We start from the raw sequence: 21,488 nt of genomic DNA on the forward strand, positions 1-21,488 counted from the left end.
ATAACCTATTGAAAAAAGGCATTATACCACCTTTACAAGATGAATGTGTGCAAATTATGAAGAGGGCCGCTTATGCATACACTTCTCGTTCCTATAACAATGAATGCAACGAGCTACGGAACAAATCAGAGATCGCCTATTACGAAATGTTGAGGATGAGTCCAGAAAATTAGGTTAATTGTTATTTTCGTGGGAAGAGGTTGAAATTTAAATTTATGTAAAATTTTAAATTCAAATTTTTGAGATATATGTTCCTACTATACTTACTATTTATTGACATGTAGATATGGATGGTTGACATCAAACGTAGCGGAGTTATTCAATTCTTGGATCAAAGAAGCTCGTTATTTACTAATTACCCAAACAATTGATAATATTCGCAAAAAAATGATGAGGATGGGTTTTGAAAGGCGAGAGACATCCCACAAGTGGACCACATCATTTGTTCCTACTGTGGAAGAACACCTTATTCATATCAATGAGCAATCACGTTGTCTTTCTGCAATTCCTTCTACTACAGGAAGGTACGAGGTGTATGATTTCCCCACCGTTAAAGTAGACTTGAATGAACGCACATGCACTTGTCATGAATGGAAAGTTGTCGGGCTACCTTGCAAACATGCTGCGATGGTTATTCGACAGAATATGGACACCCTTTACTCCTATATTTCCCACTACTTTAGTGTGGAGACATACCGCAAATGCTACTCCTTTCCGATATACCTAATTCCTGACGATGACAAGCTATGTATAGATGATGAAAATATGGTGATTCGGCCACCGACAACATCAATTCTTCGTGGAAGACCAAGGACAAAGTGAATTCCTTCGGGATTGAATCCGGGCAAAGAGTTAAAATGTAGTAGATGCCAACAGTATGGTCACAACCATAGAACATGTAGATAACCTATTGCAGACTAGATGTATTCTACGCTATACTTTTGGATAGAAGACATGCTATACTTTTGGACAAGTTAACATGATATACTTTTGGATACTATACTTTTGTCATGTAAGACATGTTATACATTTGGATGTAAGACAAGCTATATTGTTTTGATCAACGAAAGACATGTTATACTTTTGTCATAATTTTGGATGTAGGATATGTGTTTATTATCATAATTTTGGATGTAAAATACTATACTTATAATATAACGTGCTATACTTATAATATAACGTGCTATACTTACAGGACAACGTGTTATACTTTCAACATAACGTGTTATACTTTTAACATAACGTATTATACTTACAGGTTAACGTGCTATACTTATAGTATAACGTGCTATACTTACAGGTTAATGTGCTATACTTACAACATAACGTGCTATACTTTCAGGTAAACATGCTATACTTACAATATAATGTGCTATACTTATAATATAACATGCTATACTTACAAGACAATATGCTATACTTATAGTATAACGTGCTATACTTACAGGATAACATGCTATACTTGTAACATAACGTGCTATACTTACAGGTTAGCGTGCTATAATTACAACATAACGTGCTATACTTACAGGTTAACATGCTATACTTACAACATAACGTACTATACTTACATCAACACGTTCTATACTTACAACATAATGTGCTATACTTACAGGTTAACGTACTATACTTACAACATAACGTGCTATACTTACAGGTTAACGTGCTATACTTATGATATAACGTGCTATACTTACAGGTTAACGTGCTATACTTATGATATAACGTACTATACATATGATATAACGTACTATACTTATAATATAACGTGCTATACTTACATGTTAACGTGCTATACCTATGATATAGCATGCTATACTTATAATATAACGTGCTATACTTATAATATAACATACTATACTTACAGGTTAATATGCTATACTTATGATATAACGTGCTATACTTATGATATAACATGCTATACTCACAATATAACGTGCTATACTTATAATATAACGTGTTATACTTACAGGTTAACGTACTATACTTACAGGACAACGTTCTATACTTTCAACATAACGTGTTATACTTACAGTGTAACGTGCTATACTTACAGGTTAACGTGCTATACTTATAACATAATGTGCTATACTTACAGGTTAACGTGTTATACTTACAGGTTAACGTGCTATACTTATGATATAATGTGCTATACTTATGATGTAATGTACTATACTTACAATATAATGTGTTAGTGTTGCTCAATTATAAAGCTTGTGAATGAGAGCCTGCAGTGGTAGTGTTGATCTCTTCAGGGGATTGCATGTGTTTGCTTGGTGTTTACATTTGAAAGGAGAACTCTATATATGTTGTTGTAATTGTGATGTAACTAGAGAGAGTGAAGTGTGGAAAGCTTCCATTAATTATGCGTGAATGTTCTTTTCTTCCTTTTGTTGTGTTATGGTTATGTGTACCACGTTGATCTCCGTAAGAGAATATTGTGTTCTGTTTGAAAGAAAACTTTATGTAGCTGGTGCGCTGAACCATAGAACTTTACGTGCAATAAACCATCAATTTCAATGACTTAGAAGCATACAAAACTTTACATAATCAGTAATTTAACCACAGTGGCTGATTGCACAAAATGACTTTACAAATGACTTTACATAACCAATCCCAACAACAGTCCCATAGGTTTCATACAAATCACTTTCTAAACATATATATGTACATAAAAAATGCTTGATATCACAATTGGCATCTAGCATCCGGGGAATTGATCTTGAGGATCACGTTGATTTCCTGAAAGTAAAATATAAGCGGATCAAAAGAACAATAGGTTGAGTTTAAAAGTGGTTCAATGAACATTACACTTATAGAAAATATACCTTCAGATAGAAATAGAGCAACGATACGAGCTCTATGTCTTGCACAATCCTTTTGGTCAATTGAAATAGTTTGATCGGAAACGAGGCTAAACATGTATGCCATCAAGAACAACCCGCAATCCAAGCTATTGCAAGTTCAAATATTTACAATATCAATATGACACTCTTGGCCCGCAATATATAGTCTCTATGCATTAGCACATATGAAAAAACAACATATGAATAAGTCGAATACACTAACCCACGTTATTAAGGTACATCAACACTTTCTACCTCCTGACAAAAAGTAATGTCTAAATTCCAAGCATCAGGAATGGTAGAAATAAGCTTCAACCTAAATTCACTAGCATCAGACATATATCCACGTAGAGAAGAATAATGATGAAATCTTCTATCCTTTATAGAGAATACCAACATATGCCAATGAAATGAAGTTAGGAGTTGGAAAATAATCTTATTAAGTTCTTGGAATCGAGTAGTCGTTATTGGCTTAAACATTCGATCCACACTCGACGGGTTATTCTCATTGATGCATCTCTAAAAAAACAAAGAAAGTTGAGATTACGAATTTAATATAGCTTATGAAACTTACAACATAGTCTTAGATTGGATTTCTACTTACGGTTACCCATGGACTACATATGTGTATGTCATTTGCATAGTTAAGACGCGTCTCCATCAACTTATTTAGAAGCACAACATAGGAGACTATAACCTGAAATGTAGATAATAAAAATTGTAAATATTAGTGTTATGTACTAACGCGCATTGTGTGAAGCATGAAAAGAACAGATACTTATGTCGCAACTAATTGCCTCTCCTTTAAGTAACTTCAATGCATCCTTACGTGTTATCAACGCATCTCTAGATGACCACACTAATGTCTCACTACATATGAAGTAAATTTATAACATGTATTAATGAAAAAACTTAGTACAATTTATAACAAGTAGATAAGTAGATCATTCAAAATACACTTACGCGGCCATATTCTTCTCCTTCCAAAAGTTATCTAGTAGTTCTCTCTCCTCATCCATTACTTCCTTCCTTCCCGGATAATTTGGTCGTCCTTTTCTATTAACAAGCGAGACAAAAGGAGTCTTCAATGATGGCCTAGCATGCCGAGATCTTGAGAGAACTGTTCTTTTGATGGAAGGGGTTTTACGCATGCCTTCAATCTCGCTTATATCGTATGGGCTAAGAATAAAGGCGTCGTCATCCACTTCCATTGAATCCATATCTCCACCATTCCCTTCCTCATCCTCCTCATTCCCCTCATCAGCCCCCTCCGCATCCTCCTCATTCCCGCCATCACCTCTCCCCTCATCTTCCTCTTCCTCATTCCCCTCATCAGCCCCCTCCACATCCTCCTCATTCCCCTCATTATTTCCCTCCTCATCCTCCTCATTCCCCCTATCATCCCCCTCCTCCTCATCCCCCCCGTCATCACTATAATCACTATCATCCCCATCATCCTCATCTCCTCCATCACTATCAACATCCTCTTCTTCCTCACTAAATTTTTCCCTCCTTATCTTCAAGAGAATGTCTAATTCCATTTTTTTCATGTATGAGCTGATCCAACTCAGCTTTGGTGATTACCTACACATAAATAACCCAAGTAACTCCAATTCAGGGATGAACATCAAATAAAAATCATTTTGTAAAAGGATGGGGAGCAATTAACTAACATGGAATAAAAATAAAAATATGTATACCTCTCTCTCTCTCTCTTCTCAATCTTGTAGGGGCAGCTTTTCTCTTTTCAAATTCGGAAGCCCTTGAGTCAATCATATGCTTCCCAAAATTATTCGGCTCTCTAATCAAATATTGCACTGCAATCCTTTGTAAAGATCACGGACCCTTGTAGAAGCTTAGGATTGGTGATAGGGATTCTGCTCCTACGTGAAGGCATAATTTTCCCACAAGCTCATAAAACCAAATCTGTGAGAAAATGAAAATTTTAGCTCAACAATAAACATGACTAAATGAAATAAATATATACAACAGAGAATGACACAAAAATATAGTAAAGGTTAACTTACCACCAAAACCGAGACAAAACCCCCTATATAACCTCCTCTAGATCGATTTCCCTCAACCCTCTTAGTGATGGTTTTCATAGCTTTATACATCTCAGTACGCAGTATATTGTATACTAATTTAGCCTAATTATACTCCTTAAGAGTGTCTAATTTCTCAGCATATCTAAATACAAACAAGGGATAACTCATACTACCTTGAGGGCATAATATAAAGCATATAATGAAAGCCACGAGCATCTGTTGGAAAAGAGGATCTCTACGCTCAGTCATCTGCTTGATAAGTTCACCCATCCTATCTCTTCTAGCACACACAATCTTCTTCTTACCTTTGTCACTTTTCTTCTTTCTGCTTCTAGTCCTACGCTTCATATCTTCTTCAATTTCAGCTTGTAGATTGTATCGCGGTCACTTCTATGAAACCGCGTGTCTACTATTGATCCTCCCATCGGGAGACCCGTAATTCTCTGCACTTCTTCAACACTGAAGGAGGTCCATTTTCCTCTAATTTTGAAACTACTTTTTTCAACATTGAATACTCCCAACAAACAATCCACAATAATTGGTTGCATTGGCAAATCTGGAATATCTAAATACCCATAAAATAGAGTACCACGGAGGGCAGTTCGTTGATCTTCCGATAAATAAACAGAAATTTGATTTTGAAGGTCCCGAAAGTACCCAATGTTCGATGGAATTCGCACTAAAGCCATAATATATAATTTTCTATAACCATAAAACATAATGCAACTTTATTTGTCTATCAATATTATAAATAATTCCTTCATTAAAACAAATTTCATTTCAAAGCCTATGATTTCAAAATTGTAACAGACGATCTCAATTCTAGAATTACCATGCATGAGCTTTATATGAAATATTTACAGCCTATGCGATTTTTTTCTTTTCTCGCTTAGTGAAAAAAAATCTTGTAACAGACATATGTACAATATCAAATTAATCTACAGCAACATTTTCTTCATTTTCTTTCCTTTTGACATCATAAAGTCATGAAATTGAATTAGTCCAATACTATAGCTAACAATGTACATGTTAGACCTTAGAGGTGGGGTGATTAGGGTCTTATACTAATCTAATCCTGATTAAATGCCAATTAAAATTATGTTGATTAGTTTGTTCTTGCAAGAAAAATATGAGATAGATATGAACAAGAATGATATGAAAAAGCACAAATAAAATATACTCTAAGCAAAACACAAATACACGATATGTTTACGAGGTTTGGTCACCACGACCTACGTCCCCGCTCCTCACCTCGAGGAGATCTCCACTATCACAATCCGGTTTGGAAGCCGGAACTTCTACACACTCGGTTTACAAGTTTACCGAAAACTTTCACACAAAAGACACTATGCAATCACACTTTACACACTAAGTGTAGGAACCTAGCCCATGTCCTCCTCCTCAAGTGCTCGGATGTAACCTCTCCCTAGGTTCGTCAACCGACGCCACTCCTATTAGATTCGACCCCGTCTCACGCCTCACACTTCTCTCGGTATACAAGTGTATTATAAGTGATACTCACAACAAATGTTAAATATAATGATTTGTTCTTGATAACAAATGAGAACACAATGAAGCTCACTCTCACTCAATCACACACCACTACCCAACAATATATAGTATGGAAAAATTATAAACTCAATACAGTGTGTGTGATATCAGTGAATAGAAAATATGCAACTCAATAAATATAGCTAAGATATGAAAATGAAATAATAAGCTATATGTAAAATGAGTTAGGAAAACTTCTCAATAGACAAGAAGAACAGTGGATGATGGAATTGAAAGCCTCTTCTTGTTGTAGGAAACTTCTTTTGAAACAGACTGATAAAATCAGCTTAAACAGCTCTTTAAACAACTCATAATCTTTTGTTAAAAACTTATTTTAAAACAAAACCTTAGTAGTTGAAAGAGGAAGGCAATGGGGTATTTATAACCACTCAAAAATATCAGTCAAAATAAACTTGAAAATACCAAAATAGTCTCAGAAAATCAAATCAGAAAATAGCCGTTGGAAAGCAATTATGAGTTTGGCGGTTGACCTTGAGAAAGTAACGGTCGACCGCGAAGCACAAAAAGGCTGAGAGTGAAATTTAAAAGCTGGTGGTCGACTGCGGCGGTCGACCGTGAAAGTCTCTAGATGAACCACGGTCGACTGTCACGGTCGACCGTGATCCAATAAAAGGCAGACTGAGAAAATTAACTACTAGCGGTCGACTGTGGCGGTCGACCGTAAACTGATACATGTCAATTGACAGGTTTTGGGCTGATTTTGAAAATACGTTAAAAATATCAAATCAATTCCAAAAATAGTAAAACTTTGGAAAAAGTTTCTAAATGATAAAATAAACATGTATATATATATATATATTTATATATATATATATAATAAAGTATGAATGAGCTGTAAACATAAAATAAAAGCTATTGTGACAAAGTTTGATGAAAAAATATTTATATGATAGAAAACGTCAAATTTGTGTCGTGTTTACATATTGAACTTAAATATAATCATACGATATATGTAAGCAAACTAAACTTATACCTACGTGAATGCACACATATTAACTTGAATCTTTAACTCTTGATTGCTGTGTGTTGAATTACCTGTAAAGAGAAAAACCAAACAACAAAAACTAGAGAATAGATTAGCTATAAATTGTTTAACAAATCATCATCAAAACCAAAGGGCCAACAATCTCCCCCTTTTTGATGATGGCAAACAATTTATTTAATGATATGAAATCCATATGAATAAACCAAATAGATTATGTAGTTACATGTTAATGAACCACATACGACCACATAATTAAACAACATTACATATCTTTCCATCAACATGAATAAACCAATAAATTAAACCAATAATCCATATGAATAAACCAAATAGATTATGTAGTTACATGTGAATGAACCACATACGACCACATAATTAAACAACATTAAATATCTTTCCATCAACATGAATAAACCAATAAATTAAACCAATAAATCTCCCCCTTTGACAACATCAAAAAGGGAAAGAAAAATAAAATAGGAGCAACGCTCCCCCTGCATTCATGCACAGATTGAATAATCAATACTCCCCCTGTAAATTTGCATAAATAACATAGCAAGAAGAATATATATGGGAGTTACACATCCATAACCATCCACAAACATTCATAATCATCATAAACATCCATAAACATCCATAACAAGCTACTAAAAACATAAATATAAAAATAAATTTTTTGCATAAAAAGCATCCTTAACAGCCTGTTTTCACATTACATAGTGCAGAGGATCTAAAGGAAAACCATAAAACGATAGTCATAACAACAATAACCAGAAATAGTTCCACAATACACATAGTTTTCAAACACAAACCATAAAGTTATTACAACTCCAAAATAAAAGATAAGTATCCAGTTTTAGTGCAACAAAAAAATATAAACCCAATATCATCAGGAATCAATCACCATCATCATCAGATGCAGAGCCGGAGCCAGATCCAGAACCAGAGCCAGAAGCAGATCCTTCTTCAGAGCCCTCTTCTAAACCAGAGTCAGAGCTGGAAGAGGGATCCAGAATCCCAAGAGACTGATGCTGATAGCTGAGAAGAGTCCTAACATCCTTCTGAATACTTGAGACCTGAGTCTCAAGATGATCCAGTCAGTCACAAACATCAGAAGTAGAGATAGTGGAAGCTCTAGACCGAGAACGGGAAGATGATGGTTTGGTAGGATCAGATAAGGAGTCTGAAATTTGCATTCGGGAGAGAGAGACCCTTCTCAAAGGATCCACTTTGGGTTCATGAGATAGAACAACACCGAAGTGTTGTAGAATAAGAGTGATGAAGCAACCAAAGGGTAGAAACTTGTAATGCTTACATGCCATGTTTTTAAGAAAAACGTTTGCCCAATTCACTTTTATCTTGGCAAAAATAGCATAAACAGCATTGACTTTACCAGGAGCAAAGTGATCAAAGCTACCGGTCTTAGGAATAAGATTCTAAGTAACAATACTAGCAATGATTTTGGCAGTGGGATTAAGTGATTTGTTGTTCATAGGATAGGTGCAACCAGGCTTAAACATAGCATCGTTCACATCCTGATCGGTGTGATCAATAGACATAAGCTCAACTCACTTGACGGGATCTTAAGGATTCTCGCAAGCTCGTCAGCAGAAAAAGATATCTGAATATTCTTGACAGATGTATTTATGGTTTGGAGACCATCAGCTGAAGAAGTAACAGATAGGTTTGCATAAAACAGATAAACAAGAAATGGATAATAAGGAACCTTACGTTCCACATCTAACAGTTTATCCAAACCAACAGCAGATAGAATTTCATGAATATTGTAGATAGCTAATTCCTCATATTTGATATACCTACTAGGCAGGATTTTTAACTTACAAAGTTCCTTATATTTCTTAACTAGGGGTTTGAACAGTAGAAAATCCTTATAGTTAGAGGCAACAGATGATGATGAGGAACCAATATCTGGCTTAGATCTCTTCCTAGGAGGCATTGTAATAGTTAGAGGCAACAGATGATGATGAGGAACCAATATCTGGCTTAGATCTCTTCCTAGGAGGCATTGTATCAGAATAAAATTAACTAGGGTTTAGAGGAACCAATATCTGGCTTAGATCTCTTCCTAGGAGGCATTGTATCAGAATAAAATTAACTAGGGTTTAGCAGATAAAAATTGGACAGATATTGAAAATCCTAGATAATGGATAATAGAAACCCTAGATAATGAACTTCTATAACAGAAACAAGAACAAGATTGGTGAAGAGGATTACCCAACAAATTTAGAAGGAATCGATGAAGGTGAGATCCGCGGTCGAAAGACAAGAGGCGACGGGCAATCGTGGGGAAGAACTGTGAATTTGGGGAAAATTTTCGAAATGGGGAAAATGAAGAGGATCGGATCTATTGAGATGAAGAGGGAACGATTAGGATCAGCTCAACAATGAAATCTATGGTGACAGATAAATCGGGTTTAGAAATATTATTTAAAAAAAACCAAAACCCATAAGGAAATAAACAGGAAACAGGGAAAAACTCTTGCGGTCGACCGTGGCGGTCGACCGTGATAATTTCAGAAACATTTACGGTCGACCGTGGCGGTCGACCGCTAGAAAATTAAGGGTGAAAACATTGTAAAATCTGGATTTTTGGAAAATTTCATTTTGGACCTTAATAAAAATTTGTTTTATGAGATATTGTATATATATAAAATCTATTAGCTAGTAGTACAAGAAAATATTTTATTTTAACTTAATAAAAACAAAATCAACATCAAAACTCAAAAAAAAACTACAAAATAAAAAACCAAACAATAGTTATGGAATAAAACTCATTTTGGTACCCAAATCATTTTGGTACCACTAAAATTTGGGACATGACCCCTATCATGTAAATCCAAGGCCCTAGGGTTATGAACCCGCTTAGGTGTATTTTGTGCACTGATACGGTCAAAACAAAAATCATAAACATGACCCATGCGATTACAATTTGTGCAATTTAGGGGTTTGAATGGTTTGCGTTGACCGAAATGATGTGCACGCGGTTCATTTGCAAAAATAGATTTTTCTTTGTAATTATTTTCCAAATGAGAATTTCTTTTCAAATCGAAACAAAACATCGCCAAATGACCAAAACGACCACAATAATCACATTTGTACACATTAGCATGTTTATGATTTACACTATGTGTGTGTGTACATGTGTATGTGATGAAGAAGCTTGATGGGATGCACAATCATGAATAGGCTTGTCAATTTTTTGTGCATTATGACAAAATTGAGCTAAATGGCGTTTAAGACTGCAAATAGAATGATACGAGTTGCCGTGCGAGCACTCTTGGTCGCGGAATTATCAAGAGTGGGTAAAGAAGAAGAACGATAGAAGAACACAAGAGTTGAATTAGGGCGAAAGAAAATACCTTCTCTAGATTATGAGAATCAATTGGATTTTACAAATCTCTCTCTCATAATCTCTCTAGACCAAAGAACAACCTCCCTGATCTCTTTTCCTGATTACCAACTCAGTTCTCTACCCTAGAAAAGTCGTGTTTCTATTTATACTAAACAGAAATCCCAACTGGAGCAAGAAACAGACCCAGGCCCGGATCCGCGACGCGGTCGACCGCAGTGCCCAAGTCGGTCGACCGGTCAGAAAGACGAAATCTGGAAAATCGATTACAGGGTTCTCCGGTCGACCGCAGTGCCACCATCGGTCGACCGATCTCAGTCCCGAGACACAGTTGGGGTCCGTGCACGATGCGGTCGACCGTCGTGACCACGCCGGTCGACCGGACAGAGTCCAACTGTAATTTCTGCAGTTTTGATGAATCCTTTCGACTTCGTTGCTTCCAATGGCCTCGTCCACGACTCCTCTACTCTATTCTCAAGATACCATGAGAATCATCTATCCTCAAGCTCCCATGAGGATCGCTAAGCTCCCGAAGAGAAGATACACCCGTATCATGGGTCCCCCCTTTAGGAACTTGAAGTCCCATTCAAGTTAGAACTTCAGCTGAGGGAACTCGCGAGCCCCTCCTTCTCTGTTGAACCACTTGGCCTTGCTAGGTACCTGACCTTGACGTCCAATGAGAAACGACTCCTTCGTCCCCCGCCTCATCGTGGTCGTCTTCCGTTCCAAAATGCAATCTTCTTTCAATGGCTCCTCTCTATCAAACCACAAGTCTTCAACATGCGGTAAGATCAACTTGTCATCACCTTCATCATCCAATAACGGAGGTTCAAACAACTTCAAGTACTCGGCATTGATCACCGAATACATGCCTAAGTAAGGTGGTAAATCTAAACGAAAAGCGTTGTCACCAATCTGATCGATAATCCGAAACGGACCATAACGAATAGGCTTCAACTTCTTCCCTTCTCCTTTGAGCCTCTCCTTACTCAATTTTAGCCATACCATATCGCCTTTACCAAAGTTACAAGGAACCCGATGTTGATCATGCTTCGCCTTGTACTTAGCTTGCGATTTCTTCAATTGAGCTTCAACCGTGGCATGAATATTTGCAATCTTCTCAAGAAATCGCTGAGCACGTTGTCTCTCACTCCCTTCCTTGCCGTCCACTGTGGCTTCACTTGAAAACACAAGATCGAACGGGCTCGGCGGTAAAAATCCATAACAAGTCTCAAACGGTGACTTTCCGGAAGATCCATGAATTGCCCGATTAAAAACAAACTGCAAATATGGTAAACTCTCATCCCAAGTCTTAGGATGCCTAGAATTATACCCCCGCAACATGTGCACCATAGTCCGGTTGACTACCTCCGTTTGTCCGTCTGTTTGTGGGTGAAATGCCGTGCTCTTCTTCAATTTGGTGTCCATCAAACTCCACAAAGAATCCCAAAAATGCCCGAGAAAACGGCTATCCCGATCCGAAATAATCGAACTCGGCAACCCAAAGTGCTTCCACACATGTTCGAAGAACAATTGTGCTGCACCCGCTCCCGTCACGGTCTTCTTACAAGGAATCAATATCACCATCTTGCTGAACCAGTCCACCACAACGTACAAATAGTCATGCCCGCGCTTCGTAGTTGGCAACCCTCCTAGAAAATCCATAGAAATGCTCTCCCACGGCCTAGAAGGAACCGGTAATGGTAGGTACAATCCCCTCTTTCTGTTAGAAGGCTTCGAAATACAACATAACTTACACCCTCCAACATACTTGGTCACATCATCAAGCATCCGTGGCCAAAACACATGTCGCCGTAGATTGAGAAGCGTTTTCTGAATGCCAAAATGCCCTTGCACACGCGAGGTATGTGCTTCCCGAATCCACTGCAACCTATCACCATCCTCCGGAATGCATAGTGATGCCCCACGATACAATAAGCCATCATCTCCAAGTGCATACTCCCCCCTTCGACCAGCCTTCGCCTGCTCAAACACACTACCGAAGTCTCTACTGGATGCATACAACTGAACATACTCAAAAGGAACCAAGGGCTGAATACGCGTCGCCACCAACAACGACCTTATCGGTGGGCGAGATAACATATCGGCCAACTTGTTCGTCGCCCCCTTCTTGTACCTAATAATGATGTTGAAAGCCATCAAATAAGACATCCACTTCATGTGTCGCGCCTGCTGTAGCTTCGTCTGGGCATGTAAGAACTCCAACGGCTTATGATCCGAATGCACGACCACCTCCTTCCCTAACAAGTACACCCTCCAATGCTTAATTGCTTGATATAGCGCATAGAACTCCTTGTCGTAGGTTGGGTAGTTCGCAACAGCACCCGAAAACTTTTCAGAATGGTATTCCACCGGTTTCCCATCCTGAGTCAACACCGCGCCCATCGCATAATTAGACGCGTCGGTCTCTACCTCGAAAGTCCGCTGCAAATTCGGCAACGCCAACACTGGTGCCTCCGAGATCTTCCTTTTTAGCAACTGAAAAGCCTCCTCATGCGTCTTTCCCCACTCAAACTGAACTTTAGCCTTTGTGAGGCCATGTAACGGCGCCGCATAAGTCGAAAAATGTCGAATGAACTTGCACAAATACTGGCAAGCTCCCATGAAGCTCCTCACCTCAGTTACTGTCTTCGGCGTCGGCCACTTTGTGATCACCTCCACCTTGCCTGGATCTATCCTCCGCTGGCCCTTCCCTACGATGAAGCCGAGATACACCAACTCGTCCTTCCCGAACTCGCACTTTTTCCCGTTGAGCTTCAGTTGTCCGTCCTGCAACACTTCAAATACCTTCTCAACATGAACAAGATGCTCCTCCCAGGTCCTGCTGTACACCAAGATATCATCAAGGTAAACTATCACAAAATCCTCTATAAATGGTCGCAACAAATCATTCATAAGCCTCATAAAGGTAGCCGGAGCATTGCACAATCCAAACGGCATCACCAACCACTCGAACAAGCCTTGCTTGGTCTTGAACGCAGTCTTACAAGTGTCTTCCTCCCGAATCCTCACTTGATGGTAACCAGACTTCAAATCCAGCTTCGTGAAAAACCTCGCTCCCTCCAACTGGTCCATAAGATCATCGATCCGCGGTAATGGGTAGCGATTCTTGATTGTGATCTTGTTGAGTGCCCGATAATCTACGCACATGCGCCAACCTCCATCCTTTTTGGGCACCAACAACACTGGTGACCCGCAAGGCGAATAACTTGGCACAATCACTCCTGTCTCCAAGAGCTCCTGAACTTGCTTCTTGATCTCCTCGGACTCTAGTACTGATGTGCGGTATAGACCTATGTTAGGTAAGGAACTCTCCCCTATCAACATAATCTCATGCTCTACACCTCGACGTGGTGGTAGTCCCGTGATCTCCAAAAACAAGTCCGCATACTTGGCTTTTAACTTTTCAAGATCTCCCTCCTAAAGCTTGCGCAAGGCGGACAAGCACATCCTACTCAGCTGCTCTTCATACGGTCGAATGAATAATAAAACGAACTTCCTGCCCGCATTCACCAACCTCTTAGCCTGAGTCACCGTCACCAAGCTCGTCTCCTGTGGAAGAGACGCCGAACGAAAAACGAATTGCTCGCCATCCTTGGTGAACGTATACTTTTGGGCTCGCCGATCATATACTGCGTATCTATCCCACAAATAAGGATTGCCCAAAATAACTTGGCAAACATCCAACGGAACCACGTCGCATGTGACCTCGTCAATATACGACTCGTGGAGTGCAAATCTGAATGAACACTGGTTCACTACACTCAATCCCGCCTCCTTCTGAATCCACCCTAATGGATAGGGCTTTGGATGCTTCACCGTCTTCAATCCCAGCTTCTGTACTAATACTTCAGATATCAGGTTCTTCTGACTCCATGTATCTACAATGGCATCCACCAAACTGGTCTTGACCTGCAACTTCAAAACAAAGAGCTTCTCCCTCGGGTCGTTGTCTTATTTCGCGGCCCGTTTCCCCGCCATAAGGTTGAGGCTGTTGTTGGGCTCTGTCATCCCAACTCATTGCCCTTCTTCTGCCTGCCCTCAATGGCAATGGCCTTCACGCTCGCCTCTGCGATTGTCTCCACTGAAAACAGCTTCATCTCCTTCCGGATGTATTCATTCAGACCCGCCATGTACTTCATAAAGATGGGATACTCGTCTGTTGCGATGTTTAGAACCATCGCCTGCTGCTGGAACTCCGTCGTATACTCCTGAACGGTCTGATTAAACTTTTGGCGCAAGCCATACCACTTGTACCAACGCTCCTCAAGGAACCCTACTGGATAGAACTGTTTACGAAGTAGTTCCTTGAACTTGTTCCACGACGCCGCTTTCCTCTCCTGTTTGCAATAGGATTTCCACCACGTCAACGCGTGCCCGGAAAGCTTCAGTGTCGCGAACACTATCTTCTCCTTAGACGAATATCCGTAGAGGGTGAAGTACATCTCCATACATTCGATCCAATCATCAAGTTTCTCTACGTTGATACTCCCATCATAAACAGGAATCTCAACCTTGAAGTCAATCTTCAGATTTTGGTAATTGTTCTTACCCCTTTGATGTCCAGCAGTCTTGACAATCTCAGTCTCCCCCTCTGAATCAGATTCCTCGTGTTCCTCGTCGGATTCGACGAGTTTCTTCTTGCCCTTCGAAGAAGATTCCTCCTTTTTGGTCACCTCCGTTGATTAGACCCACGAGTTGGGTAAGAGTCGTCCCGATCGTCTCAATCTGTCTCTCCATGGCATCAAGTCTCGCTGAATTATCTGCTTCAGTCATCTTCTCCTTCCTTAATTTCTGGACTCCCTCCAAAGAAATAAGGATCTCGCCAAGCTTCTTGTACTGTGAGCGAGTAAGGACCATACACAGGTTCCCCCTTCACAGGATCTAGGTGCTCTGATACCAACTTGATACGAGTTGCCGTGCGAGCACTCTTGATCGCGGAATTATCAAGAGTGGGTAAAGAAGAAGAACGACAGAAGAACACAAGAGTTGAATTAGGGCGAAGGAAAATACCTTCTCTAGATTATGAGAATCAATTGGATTTTACAAATCTCTCTCTCACAATCTCTCTAGACCAAAGAACAACCTCCCTGATCTCTTTTCTGATTACCAACTCAGTTCTCTACCCTAGAAAAGTCGTGTTTCTATTTATACTAAACAGAAATCCCAACTGGAGCAGGAAACAGACTCAGGCCCGGATCCGCGACGCGGTCGACCGCAGTGCCCAAGTCTGTCGACCGGTCAGAACGATGAAATCTGGAAAATCGATTACAGGGTTCTCCGGTCGACCGCAGTGCCACCATCGGTCGACCGATCTCAGTCCCGAGACACAGTTGGGGTCTGTGCACGATGCGGTCGACCGCCGTGACCACGCCGGTTGACCGGACAGAGCCCAACTGTAATTTCTACAGTTTTGATGAATCCTTTCGACTTCGTTGCTTCCAATGGCCTCGTCCACGACTCCTCTACTCTATTCTCAAGATACCATGAGAATCATCTATCCTCAAGCTCCCATGAGGATCGCTAAGCTCCCGAAGAGAAGATACACCCGTATCGTAGAACATTTGTGAATTTTGTCATACATGTGTGCATAGTGAATAGGTTTCTTAGAAGAATTAACATTGTACTTTGCACACAAGTCCATAAGCTTTTTATTATTAGCAATACAAGTGTTTAGTGTTGAATCTAAGGTAGATATTTGTTTTCTCATTTGATTCAACTCATCATTGTGCATACACGCATTGCTACTAGAAGGAGGATAAACATGATTATTCATCATAGATTTTAACTTATCTACTTCTAACATGGCATCACATTTTTCATGAAGCAAACTAACATTTTCTAATCTCAAATTTTTATTGCATTCTTTAAGAATTATATTTTCATTTGCAATGAAATTAAACTTAGTGGCTAGTGTTTCATGAACGGATTTTATATTAACATACTTTTTATATCAATATAGAAATTATGTAATTTTTCGAACTCAAGAGCAAGCTCGTCAAAAGTAATAATATCATCATTGTCAAGCTCGCATACCTCACTAGGGTTATCACCTAGTGGTAGTGTACATGGAGATGAGGCTTCTTTAGAACTTAAAGTGGGATTTTCCAATGCTTGTTGAATAGCCTCCAAGTCCCCTTAATGTGCTTCAATGAATTTCCATAAGGTGTAAGCACTATCAAAATGAGCAAATTTGTTAGAAAAAGATGAGTGAAATGCACTAAGCAAATATTCTAACAAAAGCTTGTTCATATTAAACATTCTTTTATCATCTTTATTCCACTTGGATTTTTTTTGAAGTGGGAATAATATAAGCATCCTCAATAATTTCTCATAAATCGAATTGTTTAGATTGAACAAAAAGTTTGAATCTAACACACTGTTGAGCATAGGGGAAAATATCCAAATGAGGAGCAACATTAATAGCATAACCTAAACTAAATGCATCATATATATCCATAACGATTATATGCAAGAAGCAAAATATAATCAATACTAGATTAGCACAAAAAAACAATAACTTGGATCTTTAACTCAAGGCGATTAGTCCTTAAATCAAAGAGCATCAAGCTCAGATACCAATTGTTAGACCCAAGAGGGGGGTGATTAGGGTCTTATGCTAATCTAATCCCGATTAAATGCCAATTAAAAGTATATTGATTAGTTTGTTCTTGCAAGAAAAAGATGAGATAGATATGAACAAGAATGATATGAAAAGCACAAATAAAATATACTCTAAGCAAAACACAAATACACGATATGTTTACGAGGTTCGGTCACGACGACCTACGTCCCCGCTCCTCACCTCGAGGAGATCTCCACTATCACAATCCGGTTTGGAAGCCAAAACTTCTACACACTCGGTTTACAAGTTTACCGAAAACTTTCACACAACAGACACTATGCAATCACACTTTACATACTAAGTGTAGGAACCTAGCCCGTGTCCTCCTCCTCAAGTGCTCGGATGAAACCCCTCCCTAGGTTCGTCAACTGACACCACTCCTATTGGATTCGACCTTGTCTTACGCCTCACACTTATCTCGGTGTACAAGTGTATTACAAGTGATACTCACAACAAAGGTTAGATATAATGATTTGTTCTCGATAACAAATGAAAACGCAATGAAGCTCACTCTCACTCAATCATACACCACTACCCAACAATATATAGTATGAAAATATTATAAGCTCAATACAGTGTTACAGTGTGTGTGATATCAGTGAATAAAAAATATGCAACTCAATAAATATAGCTAAGGTATGAAAATAAAATAATAAGCTATATGTAAAATGAGTTAGGAAAACTTCTCAATAGATAAGAAGAACAGTGGATGATGGAATTGAAAGTCTCTTCTTCTTGTAGGAAACTTCTTTTGAAACAGACTGATGAAATCAGCTTAAACAGCTCTTTAAACAACTCTTAATCTTTTGTTAAAAACTTATTTTAAAACAAAACCTTAGTAGTTGAAAGAGGAAGGCAATGGGGTATTTATACCCACTCAAAATATCAGCCAAAATAAACATGAAAAGACCAAAATAGCCCCAGAAAATCAAATCAGAAAATAACCATTGGAAAGCAATTATGAGTTCGGCGGTCGACCGTGAGAAAGTGACGGTCGACCGCGAAGCACAAAAAGGCTAAGAGTGAAATTTAAAAGCTGGCGGTCGACCGTGGCGGTCGACCGTGAAAGTCTCTGGATGAGCCACGGTCGACCGTCACGTTCGACCGTGATCCAATAAAAGGCAGACTGAGAAAATTAACTACTGACGGTCGACCGTGGCGGTCGACCACAAACTGATACATGTCAATTGACAAGTTTTGGGTTGATTTTGAAAATACGTTAAACATATCAAATCAATTCCAAAAATAGTAAAACTTTGGGAAAAGTTACTAAATGATAAAATAAACATGTTTGAAAAGGATTTTTTGGAAATGCAATTTTTGTTTGTGAAAACTCACTTTTTTTTAAAAGTGTTCATAAAACCTATTTTTCGCGAACATGAAATTTGAGATATGACTTGTAAACACGTATATATATATCTTGCATACATTATATATATAATAAAGTATGAATAAGCAATAAACATGAAATAAAAGCTATTGTGACAAAGTTTGATGAAAAATCATTTATTTGATAGAAAACGTCAAATTTGTGTCGTGTTTACATATTGAGCTTAAATATAATCATACGATATATGTAAGCAAACTAAACTTATACCTAGGTGAATGCACACACATGAACTTGAATATTTAACTCTTGATTGCCATGTGTTGAATTACCTGTAAAGAGAAAACCAAACAACAAAAACTAGAGAATAGATTAGCTATAAATTGTTTGACAAATCATCATCAAAACCAAAGGGCCAACAGTCCATTCCTCAATCTACAACAAAAATTTATGAATTTTTAAAAAATGTTAGAAAACCAGTATCATTCCTCAATTATAAAGTCATGAATTCAAAACAATATAAAAGATTCAACTAATCTAAAATTGTTGAGTTTAAGTGCCAATAAATTTCCATGCAGTCAATTTCAAATTAAACTACAGCAACATTTTCTTCATTTTATTTCCTTTCGACATCATAAAGTCATGAAATTGAGTAAGTCCAATACTATAGCTAACAATGTCCATTCCTTGATCTACAAAATTTATAAATTTCTAAAAAACGTTTGAAAACCAATACCATTCCCCAATTATAAAGTCATGAATTCAAAACAATATAAAAGCTTCAACTAATCAGTACCTCAAATGGGGAAGTCGACGGCAATGATGAATGGGGTGTCGATGATTGGGGCATCGACAATCGACGATTGGGGGCGTGGACAATTACAGCAACGACGATTGGGGCGTCGACGATTGGGGGCGTCGATGGCTGGGACGTCGACGGCTGGAAACAATGGAAACGCGGCGACATGATTGGGGCGAACGATGATTATGACAGAAACGCGTCGTCGATTCGGGCGTCGACGGCTGGAGACGGGAGACAGCTAGAGATCAGGCGGCGTCGATGCCTGGCAGACGCGTGCAACAACTAGAGCGAGCCGTCGGCCAGCTGGACGCGGGCGACGGGCTGGCACGCGCCTACGTGCTGAGACGCGGCGACGGCTGTGAGCGGAGCTCCGTCAACGGCTGCGATACGGCGATCCCATGGCTTTTGGGGAAGCGGGTCGGTGATGACGAAAAGGGGATCTCGTTTTTTCAATTTCGGGCTGAGATGGAATGGGGAAGATGAGAGAGAGATACTGGGTTTTATGGGGCCAATCAAAGGGGTATTTTAGGGTTTTTACATTCATTCTGTATAAATACAAGTATTAAAAGTATTGTATTTTAGAATTGGATTTAAAGACAAATACCAAAAGTGAATTGGGCTTAAAGATACAACTAATAATGGGTGCGTTTAAAGATAAAGCTAGGTAAACAAATGGGCCTAAAGATAAAAACCCCAAAAAAACTCATATTTCTCCCTTATTTTATTGTTGTTGTTGTTGTTGTTGTTTTCCTTTTCTTAAGGATTTGATTCCTTCTTATTACTTTTTCTTGTAAGAAAGATTATTGCTGAAAACTTAATTTTTAGCTTGAGAGAATAAAAAAACTGATCCTGTTCTTTCTTCTTCCTACTAAGAAGAATATGGAAGTTTTTGATTGTTTTATTCTAGAATTTTTCTTCTTTTCATTTATTCATTTACTTTTATGATACACGTACAATTCGACTTTTTTTTTAATTGTTATGTGAAAATTTTGACCATCTTGTTGTAACAGGGGATTGCCTCCAGTCTAGATGAACAGTAGACAAAATTGGTGAATCTCTTGGGGAGGGGTCTCCTAATCATTTCAAAAAGCAATTAGAGGTATTTTCTTTCTGATTTTGTTTTTCTCAAAAAAAGTTCAAGAAATTCTTTTTAGTTGAGTACCTAACTTTAAATTAACATTAATGATATGTGTCTTGTCTTATTGCTATTTATGTTCTTAAGATTGATGAAATTTTAATGAGTAGTGTTTCATTTTCTTTTGAAGGTGAGGTTTCATACTAGAGTAGTGTTACATTTTATTCCTCCCTTTCCCCCCGCGTCACGCGTGTGTTATTTGCTAGTAACTAATAAAAGACAATGTTTAGCAATTGCTAGGAGAGTGAAAAAAAAAATTTGAACTGATCTCCTTACTAGGATCCTTCAACCAAGTCCCAAAAAAGCAAAAAGAACAGACTGTCTGATAATACACACTACAAGAGTGCAGATAACACAAGAGCTACAAACCCAGAGTCATACAGAGCACTGACACTCATCAGCTAACTGACTGGATAGTGAGAAGCATCACCAGCAAAAAAGAGAGTAGAACTGAGACTATGTCTTGATCAGGAGACCTTCCAAAACAAAGAGCATCAACGAGCATCAAAGAAGTTATCGTCGCAATCTCCTGCGATGTTGGATTTAACAAGGTCCTGCAGCTTTAAGTTTTGAGCAGCCCTTCGAGTGCGAATCGCCACTCTCTCATCTTCTGCCCTTGTCCAAAACAAGACAAATCTTGCAATGTTAGCAGCTATGTGGATGGGATTAGCAATGACATCTCTGAAAATAAGCTGGTTTCTACAATGCCACATTCCCCAACAGAAACTTAGCAACAGGTATTTCCAAATAATTCTGA

The 21,488-nt window shown here is 38.6% G+C and overlaps 1 protein-coding gene across 1 annotated transcript; it reads left to right on the forward strand.

Annotated features, from left to right (window-relative positions):
- On the forward strand, positions 388-822 carry LOC109826662. The gene has a single exon (XM_020393682.1). The coding sequence runs from the start codon at positions 388-390 to the stop codon at positions 820-822; it is 435 nt and encodes a 144-aa protein (XP_020249271.1).

The sequence above is a fragment of the Asparagus officinalis genome, chromosome 10 (assembly GCF_001876935.1).
Source record: "Asparagus officinalis chromosome 10, Aspof.V1, whole genome shotgun sequence".
NCBI lineage: Eukaryota > Viridiplantae > Streptophyta > Magnoliopsida > Asparagales > Asparagaceae > Asparagus > Asparagus officinalis.